Raw genomic sequence first — 20211 nt, forward strand, 5'->3', positions numbered from 1 at the left:
AACAATTAATAGCATGGGGAACATTAACGCCAAACATTGCATGGATGCACCAAGTAGATATATATATATATATAATTATACACACGGTCGAGTCATAACGAATTAGTTTTTTAAAATTCGAACCAACGAAATTGTTTGATATAATTTGAGCAAGCCATCATGATCAACGTGATCATAAATGTCCTAATATATACCACAATCATTACTGTGCAATATTATGGGACGTAAAGTATAAGGACACAATGCAACTAAGCGTCTGAACCATATAATATAAAATCTATTATTGATCGAATATTAATAAGTTTCTCAATTGTTTTTTTTTTTTTTTTTTGTTTCATGCATTTATCAAATAATCTTGGAAACTTATAAATTGATCGGTTGTTCATTAGATAAGTAACCGCGCATGCATGCATGTACAAAATCAATATAATCATGTGGGTCCTGTATATGTACGTACTTGGATCATCGAAAATTCAGATCAGCTAGCTAGCTGTTCATCGGAGGGGATATTGACCATCAGGCCGGTTTGAAAATCTAGCTATATATTTAATTACTGAAAAAAGTAGGTGGTAGCTAGCTAGCTCCCAACTTCTAACGCTTGTTCATTGGTATGATGACACAAATTCCCGTAGCATGAGGGGCCCCTTATAATTGACGTACCAAGGTTGATTCAAACCCAACAACTCCCTTAATTACTGCCGACTAATTACAATGAAGATGACGATGATCATTTGGACAAAAAAAATAAAAAAATAAAAAAATTGAGGATTATTTTGTTATGTGGAGTTTCTGTTACCATTTTCATAGTTCCTTTTTTCATATGAAAAATAATTTGTATAAACTCTAATTAAATAAAGTATAAATTTTTATAAAAAATTAAATTATATCTTAAAAAATTATAAAAAAAAGTTATTATTTATTAATAAGAATTACCTTTTTATAAAAAATTTCGGCGTGACTTTTCTATTTATAACTTATAATAGCTAGCTAGCACTGCGCAGAAGTGCGCGCACTTTTATGATCAAAACGTACATAAATCCTTTACGTACTTAATTCTCTGTATTGCATGCAGCAATATTGCCGAAATCCTGTATAATATCTCGGTGCATGGTACTTAAAATCATTCTTGTTTTGGCACTGCATGGTTCAGTATTAATTAATATGGAAATTAAAGGAGATATTAATTACTGTATATATTAAGGATTTTTTACAACGAAGAATTCTTAGTAATTTATTTTTGGTCGAAAAATATTATATATTCGGTGGACCTAGCTTATAGCTAGGATCTTAAAGTACTTCTTTTCCTTTCATGAATTGTACTACTAGAGTTTAATTAATAAAAAAAAATAATGATAGAGTTATTATCCTACTATTATCTATTTATTATTTTTTTATTAGAGTAGTAACCCTATCACTATCTTAAAAAAAATTAATTTATTTATGAGGGCAGATATATTATATATATATATATATATATTAGCAATAACTTTTCAAATCCATCGTTAGATTTTAAACCTTGTTTAGAGCATTCCCAATAGATTATTCATCATATCATTTAAAATACATTATTAAAACTTTTTTTTTATTTTACATACTGATTTTTACAATATATCATACATCAATTTATCTTTTTTTTTTATCATTTAAATATTATACTTTTTAATCTTTTTTATTCATTTCAAATATTTTCTCTAACTACTGATGATATCATCATATCTTTTGATATTTACAATATCTCTCTATATATAATGTCATATAATTGTGTTCCCTTCTAAATTAATCCAAATTTATAAGCTAAATCAAAATATAAATTAATTCAAAAAAAATTATATGATGAAAATATTCTCAAAATATATTATGACAATACTCATTCTCAATAATTATATAATGTGAATAAAGAGAGTTGAAGAAATTGGAAACTTAGCTAGAGGAGGGAAAAGAAATTAAATACAAATGTTTACAATGATGAATAATCTTCTTTACATCTAGAGGTTTGCTATAGCATAATATAAAAGTATATTTAAAATATAAGATCCAATAGATGGCACTTTTGAAAGCATTTCTTTATATTTTAAAGAAAAATGTATTATAAATGATCTATTGGGAGTGCTCTTATTTTCACAACTTATCTCAATTCATCTCATCTAATCATTACAATTTTTCTAAATTCCAACATAAAATAGAATAAACAATTCAACTTTTTCAAATCTCAAAACAAAAATAATATTAAAAAAATATATTATAACAATATTTTATTTAACTTTTAATTTTAGCATTATCTCTCATTTCATATGTGAAAACAAATGAGACGTGTAAATATAAATATATATATATATATATACACACAAGATCATATCACTGTCATGAATGAAAGCTGTGAAGATTCACCGGAAACAGTTCTGGTGTCAAACATCCTCGTTGGGGACAATTATCATACATGGAGCAGGTCCATGGCTTCAAAGCAAATAACAAGATTGGATTCGTAGATCGATCACACGTATTACTGGCATGCAGGTTGGAAGAAAATATTCTTATATCTGCCTTCAATGAGGCTATTTAGTTAAGTTGGAATAACAATTAATTAATTAGAGCAAAGAAAAAAACAAAAGAAGTTAAACACCCCGCAGAAGAAAGTAATCATCGAACCGGTCAGCAAGAGATAGCTTTGAATCAATATAAGATAGATTCAGCAAACACATGATGCGGAGATATTGGAAACCCGCGCGTCAAATTAAAGAATATCTGCATATATAATATATATAGGGATAATCTCTCTTTCATATATAGCCTTTTACATCGTGATCAAGTGTTTGATTAGTCCTAGAAGGACAATGAAAGTACTATGTAATTAATTTATTACAAAAATTAAAAATATAAATATAAAAAAGTAGAAGATTTTAGATTTTAGAGTTTAATTTTAATTTGTATCTTTTCATATTTTTGGAGTTATTTTATTTTAAATATATATTCTAATTTTTTTTAGTAAATTAATGCGATGTTACGTGAAAGAGCAAATTGAACGGTATAAATTGAGAACATTTTACTAACGAGAAATTAAGGTGCAACTGCTGTCAGACATGAACAATGTTGTATTAACTAGAGTTTGGTAAACAACCAAGAGAAGCTTTGCATGTGTTGTATGTACCACGGAGTGTTCCTTGTCAGTGACTCTGAAAATAAGCCCAGAATTAATGGAGACAAAATCTCTAAAAAGCTCCCTGTTATTTTTTTTTTAATAAAATATTTATATTATATTTATCTCTATATTTAATATTTCTTCATTTTTGGAAATTTAAAGAATTGTTTGGATTTTAAAGCTTTCTTAAGTTTTATTATTATTTTAATGAGATGATTAACATGAAGTGAAGCATCACGTGTCAAACTTCAATTAATTGACATTTACATTATTCATCAAGTGGCATATTGTGCCCGTAAAGGTTATAAATAATAGATGATGTGAAATTGATACAAAAAAAATTATATATATATATATATATAGTGAAATGAGAGTGAGATGACAACGTGATTTATAATATTATTTAGAAGGAATATAGATAAAGAGATCAAATTAAAAATTTTAAGAAATTTTTAATAAAGTTTTTGTCAATGCTAATATTATATGACAGCAACCATGATCAGATCAACATGTGTGGTAAAGCTGAGGTTTACAGCATTCCGCATGCGGCATCGAAAGAATCGCCTCGTGTTTCTCTCACTATTATTTTTTACTTTATTATTATTTTTTTATTTATTTTTTTACTATTTATTACTTTTCATATATTTTTTAATATTTTATTATTACTTTGTCATTACTTTTTCATTACTATTCATAAATATTCTCAACACTTCTCAAATATTTTCACTATTCAAATCAAAATTATCGCGTGAGAGCATAAAAGACTCTCTCATATATATCCGAGTTTTTAAAGGAAGAAAGAGGCAATCAGTATTTGAGCAACTGTTGTATAGAGAGTAACACATGCTGCCACTAAAAGCATCTTTATTGACTTGGTCAAAGTCTAATAATATCTAAACTTTAGTTAATATGTGCCAAAAAAATACCACATTGGATTAGGCATTACTATAAAATTTTAGACTTTAACTACAATGATTCTCCTAATTTGTAGGTGAACAGTAGATTAGCCAAACATTCTCACTCTTCTCACAAAATATGTAGGTATTTTTTGTATTTAAGAAATTTAGTTCGATTTATTATTATTAAATATAAAATGTGATAAAAATAAATTATTTAGTTAATATTAATTAGAATATTAATTATTAAGTTAATGATAATGATAAGTTAATTATAATATAATTATTATTAATATTAATTTAATATTTAATAAATGTGATAAATATTAATATTAATTTAATTAGAATATAATAATAATTATGATTAATATTTAATAAATGTAATAAATATTAAATTAATTAAATTAGAATATAATTATTATTAATATTAAATTGGTAGAATTATAAAATGTGATACAAATAAATTAAATAAAAAAATTATTAAATTAATAATATTTTATTATTATATAGTGTGTAAATAGTTAATTCAATATGAAGATTGAATTTAAATGGAATAGGTAAATGTAAAAAAGTGTGATATTGGCTAAATTTTGAAGATGAATTTGTCAAAACTAATGAGGATGCTCTAAGAGCGTTTGAATTCGAAAATTCATTTCTTCTTATTATTACTCATATAAAATATAATAAATAATTTAATTTTAAAAAATTTTATAATCACAAAAAAATTATACAAAAATAATCTTATAAACTGACGTAACTTTATATAATTCGTCAAATTTATTCTATAATAAAAATAATTTTATAATCTGATAAATCACATTCCACCACATCATTTTATAAAATTATTTTTACATAATTTATTTATGGCTAATATATTTCTCTTTTAGAAATGTGAATCTTGTGCTATCAGCCACATGCCGTTGGCCATTTATTTATTTTATTAGTAGTCAAATTTGGGAGTTTTTCACTTTTTTTTCTTCCGCCAGAAAGCATCCTCCGCTGGTTTACGGCCGTGTGTGGATAAAGTGATAGGGCAGAGGCATGAATGAGTGGCTTTACCTTCTCCAATCTGTCAATTCTCTCTCTCTCTCTCTCTCTCTCTGTGAATAAACAAGGCCCTAAACCTATACCAAAACCATGAGCCCAGCCGCGCTAAGCCATGGCAAACACACTCTCCATCTCACTCTCTAGCTCTCTCAGACTCCACCTCTCGGTACCCACTTCGATTAACACCACCAGCAGACTCAGAACCATGGCCATGGCCACCCCCTCTACCGCCACCAAGGTTGTCCCGGCCGTGATTGTTGGTGGCGGACGGGTAGGTAGGGCCTTTCAGGACATGGGCAACGGTCAGGATTTTCTGGTCAAGAGAGGCGAGTCCGTGCCGCTCGATTTCGAAGGCCCCATCTTGGTCTGTACCAGAAACGATGATCTTGAGGCCGTTCTTCAGGCCACTCCTCCCTCCAGATGGAACGGTACCTCCACCTTTATCATTAGCAATCACTTTTCATCGTTATGTTATTAATGTTATTCTTTTTTTGGAGTGAGACCGTTGAAACTCTGAGGTTGCATTTTGATTTATATTGGTTTTATTGGTAAAAATCTCATTCACGATAATTGATTGCACAAAATCGATATTCAGAAATAGTGAGATAATGCCGATTCCGAGTCTCACATTTCGGAATCAAATCGCATTGATGCTTGCCATAGTTTCGCATGAGCCTATGTTAGATGGAAAGTGCCATTTACGATACTAGTGCAGCCACTCATTTTATAATGGGGCATCTTTTCTATCCCCACGATATATACATCCCATATATCTTTTTTATGAGTGAAAATTTAACAGACCTTACAAACCAGCCAAGAAAAGTTAAACGTCTCAAATTCTCAATCGAACAAAGAATTTTAACAAATGCCTAAAATCTGAAATTGCTCAAAAGCTTTAGGAGGAATAACCCCAGCTAATAGCTTTCTTGATATTCATTTTATCATATATTCAATAGTTCAGAGCTGCGCCTCCTAACATTTGCAGTACTCATTTTACATGACGGGGCTTTTGATGTAGTTCTATCCCAATTTTACTAGTTAATATCAAACTTTCCAATCTTTTTTTTTTTTTTGGTAAATTAACAAGAATGCTTGGTTTTCTTGGTTGATTTTATCTGGAATTTTGGGCTTAATGCCCTTTTGGGCTCTGACTTTGAATTATGTGTTTCTATTATTTGATGGATCTTGACAATCTAGCAGATTTGATATTTGTCCAGAATGGAATGCTGGAGCCATGGCTTCAAAGTAAAGGTCTGAGTGATGCGGACCAAGTATTAGCATATTTTGCCGTATCAAAGCTTGGAGAAGCCCCTGTTGATGGGAAGACTGATACCAATCCTGAAGGGCTGACAGCAGCATATGGGAAGTGGGCATCAGCCGTAGCTGCAAGATTACATGCTGGAGGCCTCTCTTGCAAGGTAAAGGAAGGATTTCGCAATAACTTTTGAGATTGTGTTGAATGTTTTGTAATTATGTTCAGGATTTTTTTCAGGAGATTCATAGTTAGAAGATTTTGGCAATGACTTGAATATTTCGATGTTGAGAAATTTATTGAATACAATGTTGAATGTGAGCTAGGTTCTCAGCAAGGAAGCATTTCAAAAGCAGATGTTAGAAAAGCTGATATGGATATCGGCATTCATGCTTGTGGGAGCTCGTCATCCTGGGGCAACTGTAGGTGCTGTGGAGAAGGAATACCGCTCAGAAGTAAGTTGCTTTTGTCAATATTTTTTCTTTTTTCTCGGTACATTATTATTGCCGTCTCTGGCTGACAATATGAGAGACTAAATTAAACTTATTGCTATCTCTTGATCAAACGGATGTTAAATGTGTGGAATATAATGAATTTAAGCTACTTGGGGTCCCTCTGAAATTAAGCATGGAATGAAGCCATTAGGAAGAGATTTTGGGAGTTATGGAGGCAACTTGAAGCTCATATTGGTTTTAATTTGAGAACCAGAATTGAATTTAGACCTTGACCATGATTTATGCATGCTTTCAGGTGTCTAGTCTTATTGCAGAACTTGCGTCTGCAGCAGCAGCAGAAAAAGACTTGGTGTTTGAAGAAGCCATGGAAGATAGACTATGTGCGTACTCCCGAGCAGTTTCCCACTTTCCTACAGCAGTTAAAGAGGTAAACGATCCAATCATCAAATTGACTTTTTATTCATATATACTCGATTTCATGAACTTAAATTTGTTTAACTGTCAAGTTTCCTCATGCTTGCAGTTTAAATGGAGGAATGGTTGGTTCTACTCACTCTCGGAGAAGGCAACAGCAGAAGGAAAACCTGATCCATGTCCACTGCATACATCATGGCTCAAAGAATTGAAAATTGTCTAGAAAATGCAACTCACACGTTGTGGCTCAAGAATCTGTTGTAGTGCCAACTTCATAAAGCACAATTTACTTAAATGAGCCTCCAACAGCAGTGGAAGGGTTGCTATATCATGCTTACAGAGTGATTTCTTCCCTTGTAATGATTGGTACGTCTTGTGGTACTTTTAATAAACGGGGTGTTACTGCAACCGCGGGAAGTTCTCAATTAAGAAAAAAATCAGACTTTTCACGGACAAGCTGTCATTTATCTTTCATTTTGCTCTAAACTATAAAGAACATCAAATCATACCCTAAGTTATTTATACGTCTTAAATCGCATCCTCAGTTAAGGTATGAGCGAGCATTATGGATAGAACAACAAAAACTGGCCGTGGTACAATCTTAATGTTTATATTTAAACGGGGCAAATTGAAACTTATTGGTAAGAAATAAATTAAAATTTAGAAATTTAGATGCAAAATTAAAAAAAAAAAAAAATGATAGTCTGTGACTGCAAAATATAATATCCTTAAATTTAACTGTCCAAATTACTGCTTATAACCAGGGCTTTTACTTTCCCAAGCGTTAGTCATGGCATGACAGAAAACATAGTGAAGGGAAGGAGACTTCCTTGAAGAGAGGTGTTCTATTCGGCTTGTATCCACCATAGATCTACCCCCTCCCTCTGGCTTTACATGCAGACCAGGTTTTTGCACTAGAGCTGAGGGCTGTGCTCAAAGGTCCCGCAACACTTTGAAGATCAATTATATTTGCAAACAAGAATATACCAATACGTTATGAATTTGCTGCGGGTCGCACATAAGTTACTAACTAAAACATTAAATCAAGAAACTAAAACTTGCACAAGCAGCCTCTGACCCTGTGGCCCACTGCAAATCGCCATTCCTCTATCGTGAAATGGAAATAAATCAATAATGAAAAAGTTTACTAATTCTTTGATAATTGATAATTCATTTGTTTACACAAAGAAATACACAAGACAAAATCAGAGGATGCTTTAAGTCTGAAATATACAAGGCTACAGCAAGAAAAATTATGACCAACCAAGTTAACCGCACGCTGCACCACTAAAGTAGGCTGTGACACCCTTTACATTGTGTTGCACATAATTTTCTTCAATCTGCACATGAAATTGATTCCACCATGTAAAGAATCTCATTACCATTGGACTGGAAAATTTAAGAGGTGGCAATGCCAATCTTGATACCATCAGAAGACACGGGAATACATTTTTTTAATTGACATTCTACGATCTTATTGAAGTCTGGTAGGTTAACAAGCCCATACCTCAACTTCTAAGGGAGGAGAAGACAGCCAAGAAAGCTCTTCCACTTGCTGCAAATCCACATTCCGTGGTAAGAACATAATGATGTTAGGTGTTATTGCCTGTGCAACCTGAAATATGGTGAACCTGTACACAAGTGTCATTATAATGCTAATCAATCTATGGAATACATATCATACAAGGTAACAAGAGAAAACAAAGAAAACAACAAAGAAATAATGTTTTATGAGTTTGTGAGCTAAAAACTTGCAGCAATTATAATTATATTTGATAACGTGGATTGCAAGATTATTACACATACAAGAATGCAGTTTTTTTTTTTCCCTTTTTCTGGTCATGTAAGTAGACAGCAGCCAAAAGGTGAAACCAGACTTTTGCTTCACCCTCTAAAACACACTGCTGATGTAGAATTGTACATTGATCACATAAAATGTAATGTTACCATTTCTACGTAAATCAAGTCTTTATCGTGTGCAAACTCCAATATTTACAAGTTTTCATAAATTCATGCCCGAGTACTTCAAACACACACCTCAGGCTCAGCATTGATCATAGAGGAAGCTCTGCAAATATGATAAAATAACTTGTCTACATTTGCATTTTTTTTTTATCAGTTCTACATTTGCATTTTTTTTATTTTACCAGTTCTACATTTTCATTTTCATTCTTATTCTTATAATTACTATATTTCAGACAAGTAATATGTACATACTTATAGATCAGCATCCTATTCTGCGCATAAATTCATGAAATGTTCCTCCTTGCCCTTTTGTAGAAGATTAAAAGCATCCACTACATACCCATCTCTTGGCTCGAGAGAATCAAGCGTAAATTTTTCAATACTTTTGTACGATGGACCTCCCCATGGTGGTGCAAGAAACACCATGTCCCCCTAACAAAATTAAAACATCAAAAAATAAAAAAAATTAAGACAAACAATAACAAAGGAAGTATAACTTCCATTCCAAGATAAAATGCTGCACATGCATCAACTAAAAAAAATGCAGTTTCAACATTAAATATTAATCAAAGTAAAATTATGACATCATACTTTTTTTTATAAGAAAATTATGACATCATACTATATAGATATTGATTGATTCTTTAATATATACTTCTCTTTCTCACTATGAAGAGTGATAACTTATTCAACTTATTTTTCCCAATCTTCCCTTTTGCTTTCCGTATTAACTCTCTTCCATTGTTTCTCTAATTATTCTATCAAATCCTAATTTTTGCAGTCAAAATCTTCATTTCTCTTTTCGGTATTCATTCCCAATTGTGACTCTCATTATATATACTAACCCAAGTTTTTAACAAGGTATTTTGAAAAAAAAAAAACAATAATAATGACTCCTGTTTCAATTTTCATCCTCTCTTCCCCATTCCTATAAATTCACTTCATAATCATGCAAGCAATTAAATTTGAAAAGAAACTATACAGCAGCCAAAATCCAAACTAAAAATAAAAATACAGAACAGAAGAAATCCATAGTTGCAATATGTAAGTTTGCATTGTAAAAATGATTAAATGATTAAATCCATCAGGAAATTCTTGCCTTTGTGTGCAGTTGTGGTCAACTAAAACATCAAAGAGTAATGCTAGAAAGACCACAAGTGTTTCTATATAGGTTTTACTAGCTGGTGAGTCATCAATCAGGGGTTAAAATTAAAAGGCAAGTCAAAGCTATATTTATTATACTGTTGATGGGGAACCAATCACATGATCTGCCAACTCAGTTTGTATGACTATTGTACTAAAATTGTAGTGGGTTTTAGCATTTTCCAATATGGAAAATGTAAGCAGGCAATAGGTCACAACATTTTTTTAAGTAAGAAACATTTTATTGAAACAAGATAGGGCACAACATTTTGGGTAGAATTTAAAAAACCCATAGAATTTTCAATGTATAAAAACAATCTGAGACTCCAATCAGCAGTTGTGGGCATGTTTGCATTCTCAATCTGCTTATTACTTCAAAATTTCCACCATTTCGAATGGTATGAAAACTATACCTTCAGTGATGGAGCAAGTTCGAAGAAGTCTCCAACAATGAAATCGATATAATCTTCCACACCGTATATTTTTGCATTATTAATGGCAAATTCAATTTTTTGAGGATCGATGTCAATAGCAACAACAGAATAACACCTAAGAGGGCAAAAAATAAGAGTTAATAGGCTCTCTACTTCAAGATTTGTTGAATTTATTTGAGGAAAATAAGAAGAAGATATTGAATGGAGATAACCTTCATGATTTGCTTTTAGCCTATTCTAGTTCCTAGCTTGTATTTAGGTGTTTTCTCTTGTATACTTCCAGTGTACTTGAGCTATGCCTATTTATTTGTAAATAAAATTATCTTATTACTTATAAAAAAAATCAAATAGAATTTGACAGTCGCTCAAAGTGTTAAAAAAAAAATATTAATATTTGCAAAGTATGTTCAAGCCTTGCAAAATGAAACCTTTGAAAGGAAATGTAATTCTTTTTAAAAAAATGTCTAAAGGAAATGCAATTCTCCGAATGTTTGGCGGGAACTAGGTACTCATAAATCTATCTAAAATTCAGAATGACTCAAAATTGATGTTTAGGCTTTAAGTTCTGGACAGTACCCAAGTTGTGAAAATTACATTCTAGCAAACTGGATAGCGTTGCCACCAACGCCTGCAAAGCAATCGATCACAATTCCATTTCCACTCCTCTGAGCGTGTCGAATCGCAATCTCTTCGGGTGTAACGGAATACCATCCTTCCTCGTCCATTTTGATACCCTCGTCGTATCTCGAGAATAGATGGTACCTTTGAAACCAATACTTTTCAACAAGTGGACTGACCCGTTCTTCCCTGGATTTCCTTTCCTTATAAGTTTCAACTGAAATAAGATTTAAAGAGAAAAATTAAAAAGTACAGATGGTACATGTAACGAAGGTTCTGTTTGTTTCTTAGGAAAAATGTTTCAAAGGAAATATATGCGTAAAAATAGAGAATTGAAAAGCAACTGGGGAAGAGAGAGGCAAAACTAGAGTAAAAAAGTGCTATATTTAGATGCCGAAAAGGAAACAAAAAATAAAACCATGTAATCCCTGTAATCTCATCTAAATGATATTAGTTTAGTTTCGAATTATTTAGCATTAGTATTGAAGTCAGATCCCGATTATGTTTCTTAACCGTGGTTCCGTGTCAAAACAAATCGAATTGCAGGATTTAGGAATGCATGGAAAAAACCGAAAGAGTGAAATGGTGGAGATTCTGTACCACAAACGTTTGCGAGCTTGCGCTTTTTAATGCGTCGACTGGTCCTCGGTGCCTCAGAAATCATCATCTTCTTCTCCATCTACCGGTTTGAAATGGTGGCGCTGGATGATGCTTGCGGGAGCGCGGACTCCGGAGGAGTCTAGGACTTTAGGTTTGGGTTTGGGAATTCGCATATTGGGTTGCGCGGGGTTGGGCTGATATAATGGCAAATATTTTGAGTCAGTAGCGCTCAACTGCTCATTGTGGTATTGAAGAGATACGGAGCCCAAAATGTATAATGATAGGCTTATTAGTTTTTTATTTAATAATTAATGAAATGATTATTAGTAAATTGTATATTTTATTAATTTTTTAAAATGATTAAGGATGTTAAAAAAAAATACTTAAAATAAAATAATTAAAAAATAAAAATTTTAAATACATTGTAGAATAGTAAAATGGTGGTAAGAGGGTAATAAGACTATCATTATCCATTGCTAATATTTAGTTCTCTTTTAGCAAAATGTAGATCTTGCTCTTAATTAATTTTTTCATCTTTAAAGTATTTTTATAGGATATTAGCATGAAATTCCAAATACATGATTATTTAGTAGCTGAAACAAACTGAATATAAATTAAAGTATGGGGTAAAATATCAAATTAATCAATGTGATTGTTGTAATGAAATAATTGATAAATCGATTTATTCATCGTACTTCAGTTTGTAAATACTTAAAACATAGAACCTAAAACATGATATGAGATGACAAAAAATCTGATTTTGCGCATTGGCAATTTGCCCTGATTTGCTTGTCTCGCAGTTTGTTCCCTTGCTTGGTTACGTGTTTTAAAATGTAAGAAATTAAAAAAAAAAAAAAAAATAGAAAAACTACATTTACGAAGTTTTATTGTGTTAACCAATGTGATTTATATATAGGACTCATTTTATGTTTAAGCTTTAGATCCTCCTAATCAAAACGAAATTTGTTTTCTTAGCCTTGAATGTTTTGTCGTCTCTGCATGGTTGTAAACAAATTAACGTGGTGGCGATTGGGCTAAAGTGACCTTAGCCCTCTTGATGATTGAATTCCTTTTGTCGGGTTGGAGTTCGGCCGAATAAATAAAAAGAATAAGAAGCTGATTTACGTAACAACCTCGTGGCCCTTTTCTTTAGCTACAACTCCTCATCCCTTCACAAAAATAAAATTAAAATAAATAAAAAATAAGATTTAATTTATAAAATTTATATTTTTAAATTTATTTTTCAAATCGTAAAATAAATATAGACAAATTCTCTGTTTATATAAACTCCAAAACAGCCCACCATCTTTCTATCCCCCACTTTCTATTTCGTATTTATTTTCTGTAGTCTGTCTAGCTAGCTATCTCCCTGATCATGGCTTCCAACCAATCCAAGAGGCCTATAATCATATCAGAATCTATTGCAGAAGCAGCCTCCTGGTACTGTGCCTTTTTTCTGGTCGCCCTTATATTGCTTTGCTCTTTTAGGGACACCACCCATATACAAGAGGACATGATCACGGGCACCCAGCTCTCGGAACAGCCATGTGACGAAATTTACGTGGTCGGAGAAGGTGAAACACTCCACACGATCAGTGATAAGTGCGGCGACCCCTTTATAGTTGAGCAGAACCCCCATATTCACGACCCAGATGATGTTTTCCCTGGGCTTGTTATTAGAATTACTCCTCCTTCAGAACCTAGGAAGTAATTTTTAGGGTAGTTTGTTTTCTTTCCAATAAGTTGTTCTGATCTTCTTATTCTTTTTCCTTTGTTTTCTCTTTGCTTTTGTTTTTGATTCCTATCGGAGTTTTTAATCAAAAGTGTCATCTTCAAACTTGATAAATAAATTAATATGAAGCTTTTCAGTTCTGTGTTTTCAAACACACATATGCACGCATGTATATGATCAGTACGCATGCAGTTTACTAATTTCTTGTATTGTAATTAATAGAATTGATAGATGATAATCATATATATTGATTAGAATCTCAGATATTTATTTTCTTTTTCTTTTTCTAACGATCCTGATGAGTTCGAATATCGATCATGTCACGTTGGTTGGTTATTTAAGATACCTATGAATCATGATAGAGTTTTGTTAGTTATGGACAAAACCAAACCGCTGGCTGCACGTTCAATATTATAATAATTTTATTTATTATTTTTAAATGAGAAAAATAAAAATATTATACAAAAATAAATTCCTCAACTGACCTTGATGTAGTAAATTATATTGTGAAACAACTTAATAAAGTAGATATAACGTATCATATCAAATTAGTCATGTTAATTTACGAGTTTATTTACTTTTATGAAATTATGCCTATAACACTTATCTTTTTAAATTATTTTATTGAAAAAGCGTTTTCTTTGATCTATTTTTCATTCATCCTGCAATCCTATAGATATGATCAATGGAACTTTAAAAATCTCACTCTTTTTTACATAGAAGATCAAATGACACAACGTTTTGGTATAATTATTGGAGAGGGTAAAAAAGCTCACTCCAAGAGGTCGAGGTCCCACGCTCCAAAGGAAGGCCCATCGGTCTAGGAAAGTGAAGATGATGGCCTTTAGTGGGCTTGTCCCACCAAGTGAGAGGCCTGTTTGGCCCGGCTAAAAAACAACGAGGCGCCAACAAAGGTGGTCAAATGTGACATACGCCAACCTGTCGGTCACCTTGAATCATTATTAGCACATGGATACTAGGAAACGACTCAGACATTGAGGAAAGAAAGACGAGCGTTGCTATAGCAGGCTTAGAAGCAATCGAAGTGGCGGTAGTGAAACAGAGGCTGTGGGAATGCATGTCGAAACAACAACCATGACTCTCCTCGCAAGGAGAGAGAGAATGACTCATCGGCCCTGACTGAGAAGACGTCGAAATGTGAGTCAGAGCTTAACACTTCCTCATAAAAGGAAAACTAACTTAAGCATCGGATGGTCTCTTGACCAATCCCAAGCTCCCTTCTCTATTTATATGTTTGTAGATCACTTATCCACCTCTCAGTTGTTCGAGAAGTCCTCCCCATTCGTACAAAGCATGTCCAAAACAATTATTTTACAACTTTTTTTAATTAGTGGAGAGTATTAGTTTTATGAAACAAAATTGTTGAAATATAATTATTTTATAAAACTATCGTTCATTTAATAGCGAGTTGTTTAAAAAAATAAAAAAGAGATATCCTTACGCTACTCATGATTTGTCAACATTGCTCAAAACAGTACAGCTCAACCCTGTTGCTTTGTGTCATGTGTTGGTGGATACTTCCAAAGCCTTTGTCGAGGTTCTAAAGTCCGGTTTGGAGATATACAAAAAGTCTCTAATTCATCTCAATTTATCTTATTTAATTATGAGAAATATTTTAATTATAAAAAAATTATATAAAAGTAATTTTACAAACTGTTGTTCTTGATGTCGCTCGTCAGATTATAAAGTTGATTTTATTGTAAAGTAGATCAGATGAAGCTACGTCAGTTTGTGAGATTGGTTTTTGTAATTCCTTAGTGGATATAGCAATACTCTTTAATCATTATAATTTTTCCAAATTCTTACACAAAATGTAATAAATAATTCAATTTTTCTAAATTCTAAAATAATAATAATATTATAAATAATATTATAAAATGTTTTTATTCTAACAACATTCCTCTCATTCCTTCATTTTTTAGTTTATTTTTATTCATTCAAGGTTGAAAAATGTAACTCTACAGTTTTTCGGCAATTCTTGAGAGAAACGCGCAGTACAAGAAAACTCTTAGACCGAAAATCATTCAGAGGATAGTGGCGGTTTTGCTGAAATCGCGTGTGGTCCTCACGCACTGCTCACAAGTGCGCGTGGTCCTCAAGCGCCACACCCCGGATCACCGGAATCACCACTACCAGATCTTTCAGATCTGACTTTTATGGCTGGAAAAAGACAAACTTGTTGCTTTCACGTCCTATCAAAATCTATTAGAGTTGGTCCAAACTGTAATCCATCATTTTTCGTTCTTATTTTTCTTATTGTATAGTAAAAATAAAAAAAATGAATTCGTCTCTTAGATGGTTTGTTCGTATAGGTTGAGTCTTCCTTTTCTATGAATGGGTTAGGTTGAATCTCTATTTAGGTAGAGTGTTGTCTCTTGGACGTTTATCTGTAAAGAGTATCAGCAGTAGTGAAGTCTAGACCAGTCTAATAGTGTACTAGTAGAGTTTCAAATGGTTGATGTGAGGATTTTCTGTATATATCTGATAATAGATATAAATTTCTCTTAATAAATGAATGATGACGACATTTTTCAAAACAAAAAAAAAAACTCACTATCCAAATTTACCTCACCCAAGGATAGGTCATTCGGTACGATTCCAAGTGATCTAATTAAGCATACTTTTTCCCCCATAGTGGGATTGGCAGAAAATCTATCCACTTCCAATTCTCAATCCCAGTATATATAATTAATAAGTCAATGGTTATATCATGATGGTCACCAGCTTATTCTTTTCCACCCAAAATGGCCGGACCCAAACTTTTTGTAATTTTAATTACTTCATCAGCCTCGCTTGAATATCTCTCTTAAATTTAATTATTGACATATTTATTGACACATTGCATGTATTCCATCAATAATATATATATATATATATAGAGAGAGAGAGATAGACTGAGAGAGAGAGAGAGATCACTCTAGCTAGGATTTGGAATTCTGACCTGTTACTTGGGGAGGGAGCGAGCTAGCTAGCTAGGTGAATGTGACGCGTATTCCATATGCACTAAATTATATTCTTAATTTGACTTAGATGCATACTCTCCACATCGTTGATTTAATATGATTTAACTTAAAAGATAAATTAATTTTGTCACATAAGCACTACGAAAATGAGTATCTTCAAATGCCAACTTGCAAGATGTGATGTAAATACTCTTTCATCAGTCTGTTTATATTTCAAGATACATTATACGGATATCAATATTCTTCTCTGATATTATTTTTACCAAAAATTAAGCATAGTTTAAATTGTAACAACTCATGCTCAATAATGTGGAAGAGTAATACTACTCATCATTCATTTTACTATCAATTTCTCATCATCTCATGATATGATATTAAATTATTAGAGACTATTTATAATTACAAGAATAATTTTAAGAAGTCTCTTTAAATAAAATAATTATATATTACAAGAAAATTACTTATTTGTGGTTAACTATTTCTTACGAAAATAACTATTTCTTGTTAAAATGAGTCTATTTTTATCGTAAATAGCCATTCTTACCGTAAATAATATGTTATAAATACTCGTTTTTATTATAATGTTACTTGGATTGATGTACTGTTGTGAGCATCATGCCATAGGAAAAACCAAGATATATAACATGAAGTGCCCTTGAAAGTCATGTGTACGTTCGTCTGTTCATTACAATTATTCTACCTAATAATTAAGCCGACCACTGGATCGATTAATCTGTCATTTGACTCATCTAAAGATAAATATATATATGCACACACACGACACATGACAGACAGCCCCTCCACCGGCAGTACTGACCCTAGCTAAGTTCTAACTCATGCAATACTGACCTAGCCCGGTCCTAATGCTGAGAACGTAAAATCAACATCCAGACCTACTACAACATGATTCTTTGTCACGAATATTGTCTGTAGCTAACTCATGCAATATTAGTGGCTAGCGAAGGCAAGCCAAACAATTTCTTAAGGGTGCTGCTAATTAATAATTATTAACAAGAGATCATGTACATGAGCATGCCCTGTGGCCAGCTCGCTAGCTCTCCAATAAAGTTAGCCGACCACTTGCAACTAATTGGACCTAATTAAACATACATTATATTTATATGGCAGAAAATCTTGTACTTTTATAGAGATTCAAAATTCAAATTTAATTTGTAATAATTTTACGATTTGTCTTATGAGTTTCATCAGATTGAATATTTTTTTTGGTTTTAAATTTTTAATTAGTTAAGTCTATTGAGATTAATTACTGTAATCAAGCAAATTGCAGAAATCAAGCAAATTGCATTTGTATCAAACATTCCATTTGTAGCACCATTTACTTTTACAAATAGTGTGTAAATTCTGTAATTGTAGTATCAGATCAAAATCAATAGAAAATATTTACAACCAAGTGTGCATATTTTCTCCTCCCTTTATGTTTCTTATCATGGCATCAGAGCAATTCTTTCTTTGGGATCTCTGAAATGTTTCTACAAACACCGTGGCTGCACCACCCACCCAAACTCCATCCCAACTAATCAGTGATCTTACTTCACCATATTTTCTCACTACTGCCGACAACCCTGGAGCAACTCTGGTTCTAGAACTTCTCACCGGCGACAATTATCCCTCATGGCGACGCTCCATGCGTTTGCCTTTCAACGCGAAAAATAAACTTATTTTTGTTGATGGCACTCTCACAAAACCTACAGATCCTTCCATTGCTACATTGTGGGAAAGGTGCTACGACATGGTCCTTTCGTGGTTGGTAAACTCCATCGACAAATCTCTAAGGCAAAGCTTGATCTACTATCAAATCCCTCTGAAGTATGGAAAGACTTAGATCACCGATTCTCTCAAAGCAATCATCCACATTTGTATCGCCTCAAGATTCTATGAATGTTACAACATACTACAACAACCTCAAAGGGCTCTGGGATGAATTGCAGACCTTACACGAACCCAATCTTTGCACATGCAGTGCTTGAGAAAACGTATCAGCAAGAGCAAACGTAGAACATTTGTTTCAATTTCTCATGGGGCTGAACAATTCCTTCAACAACATCAGGAGCCAAATTCTTGCCATGGATCCTTTACCCTCCATTGCCAAAGCCTATGCTACTGTTCATCAAGAGGAGACCCAGCGCCATCTTCATCTTTCGCTCCTGCCCATACCCGACAACACAGCAATGGCTGTCACTCGTTCTTCACATCAGACCCCCAACAGAGTAAGAAACAGAAAAAAAATGTGTCAAATGCGGCAAAAAGGGTCACTTGATTAAGAGCTGCTATGAAGTTATCGAGTACCCAGCCCACTATAACACCTCTAAACCCAAGTAGAAGAGCAACACTACCACTGCCCCACCCGTCTCAGCCAATGCAATCTCTTGGGCGTCCTCTCCTTCCACTGCAAGTGTAATCTCTGGTCTTTCAACTGAGCAATAATAGCAATTGATGGGTTTTCTTCAGCCCAGCCGTGCGGATGATTTCTCTGGTTTTTCTTCTTTCACTACTTCCATTCCTTCTATCCCTTGGGTTATTGGCGCGGGTGCTTTAGCATATGTGGCTTCTATGATATTTTTACCACATGCTACCCATATCACACCTAATTCATAGTTTCTTAATTTACCCACAAGGGCCATGACTTAAGTTGTGACACCCGGGTCTAGCACGGAGCTTGCATTCAATATTATTATTATTTTTTTTTTCTCCCAACCGTTTCTCTTCTCACTCATCTGTTCTTGCCCACGTACAAGAAGTTCCCCGCATCAAGCCACAGCAACTGCATGGTAATCGCTGCCCCCATGCACGTAACCACCATTTCCCCTGCGCTCCTTCGATACCAGACATTTCAGTTTCTCAATACACTTCACCTTGTAGATTGATGCTCTCTACCTCTATTTTTTTTTTCTATCTTCTCCGCACCTAGTCGCAAGGCACCTAGAAACCCACCACGAACCAGTTGTTGCCGACGTGAACACGAGATACCCACCAACCTTCTCGACGGAAGCCACCAGTACAACCACAAAAAACAGCAACCCACGGTTTTGCCAAGCCAAAACACCCCTGTTTTACTGCACCCGAAACAGAGCTTCCGCCAACTCCATGACCGAGCAGTCAGCAAGCGCACAGTGCCTTTGCATCATCCCAAGCAACCATGCCCAACCTCGTGCCTCTGTGAGCTGCCGTCACACGGTATCTCCACCCCTCCCGGATGTTCCCTTGGCAAAACTCTTTCTCTCTCTCTATACACGAAACACCCTCTCTCCCTCTCTTTCTCTCACTACGTTCTCTCTCTCTCCACCGTGATCGAGTGACAGTTTTCTCTCCACCTCCCTCTCTCAATGCCATGCTGCCGCGCCGACCAACTTTGACCTCCGCCCACCACACTGCTCGTTGCACCTCTCCTTCTCTCTCAGTGAGTAGAGACTCTCCTATGTAGTCTGTCGCACGGTTTTGGTCTGGAAGTGTTAAAATCTCATATTTCTTTTTGTTTCCTTGTTCTGTTTATCGTTTTTCCCAAAACGCCCTTCTC

The 20211-nt window shown here is 33.5% G+C and overlaps 3 protein-coding genes across 5 annotated transcripts; 2 read left to right on the forward strand and 1 right to left on the reverse strand.

The window, feature by feature from the left end:
* The first annotated feature begins 5017 nt into the window (after positions 1–5017).
* On the forward strand, positions 5018–7606 carry LOC121262539. Of its 2 annotated transcripts, none has more exons than XM_041165061.1 (5): positions 5018–5507; positions 6297–6497; positions 6658–6786; positions 7082–7213; positions 7310–7606. In XM_041165061.1, the coding sequence occupies exons 1-5, from the start codon at positions 5460–5462 to the stop codon at positions 7421–7423; spliced, it is 624 nt and encodes a 207-aa protein (XP_041020995.1). In that variant the 5' UTR covers positions 5018–5459; the 3' UTR covers positions 7424–7606. The 2 variants fall into 2 exon arrangements, with proteins under 2 accessions (XP_041020995.1, XP_041020985.1); XM_041165051.1 differs by having other exon boundaries at positions 5020–5507; positions 6280–6497.
* Positions 7607–8332: 726 nt separating this feature from the next.
* Positions 8333–12194, reverse strand: LOC121262552 (trimethylguanosine synthase-like). 2 transcript variants are annotated; one of them, XM_041165071.1, is made up of 6 exons: positions 11961–12194; positions 11337–11577; positions 10722–10857; positions 9506–9597; positions 8708–8831; positions 8333–8540 (listed from the first exon to the last, which is right to left on the reverse strand). In XM_041165071.1, the coding sequence occupies exons 1-6, from the start codon at positions 12037–12039 to the stop codon at positions 8469–8471; spliced, it is 744 nt and encodes a 247-aa protein (XP_041021005.1). In that variant the 5' UTR covers positions 12040–12194; the 3' UTR covers positions 8333–8468. The 2 variants fall into 2 exon arrangements, with proteins under 2 accessions (XP_041021005.1, XP_041021013.1); XM_041165079.1 differs by having other exon boundaries at positions 11337–11549; positions 11961–12189.
* Positions 12195–13335: 1141 nt separating this feature from the next.
* On the forward strand, positions 13336–13671 carry LOC121248143. The gene has a single exon (XM_041146517.1). The coding sequence runs from the start codon at positions 13336–13338 to the stop codon at positions 13669–13671; it is 336 nt and encodes a 111-aa protein (XP_041002451.1).
* The last annotated feature ends 6540 nt before the right edge of the window (positions 13672–20211 follow it).

Source organism: Juglans microcarpa x Juglans regia, chromosome 1D (assembly GCF_004785595.1).
Source record: "Juglans microcarpa x Juglans regia isolate MS1-56 chromosome 1D, Jm3101_v1.0, whole genome shotgun sequence".
In the NCBI taxonomy this organism is placed as follows: domain Eukaryota; kingdom Viridiplantae; phylum Streptophyta; class Magnoliopsida; order Fagales; family Juglandaceae; genus Juglans; species Juglans microcarpa x Juglans regia.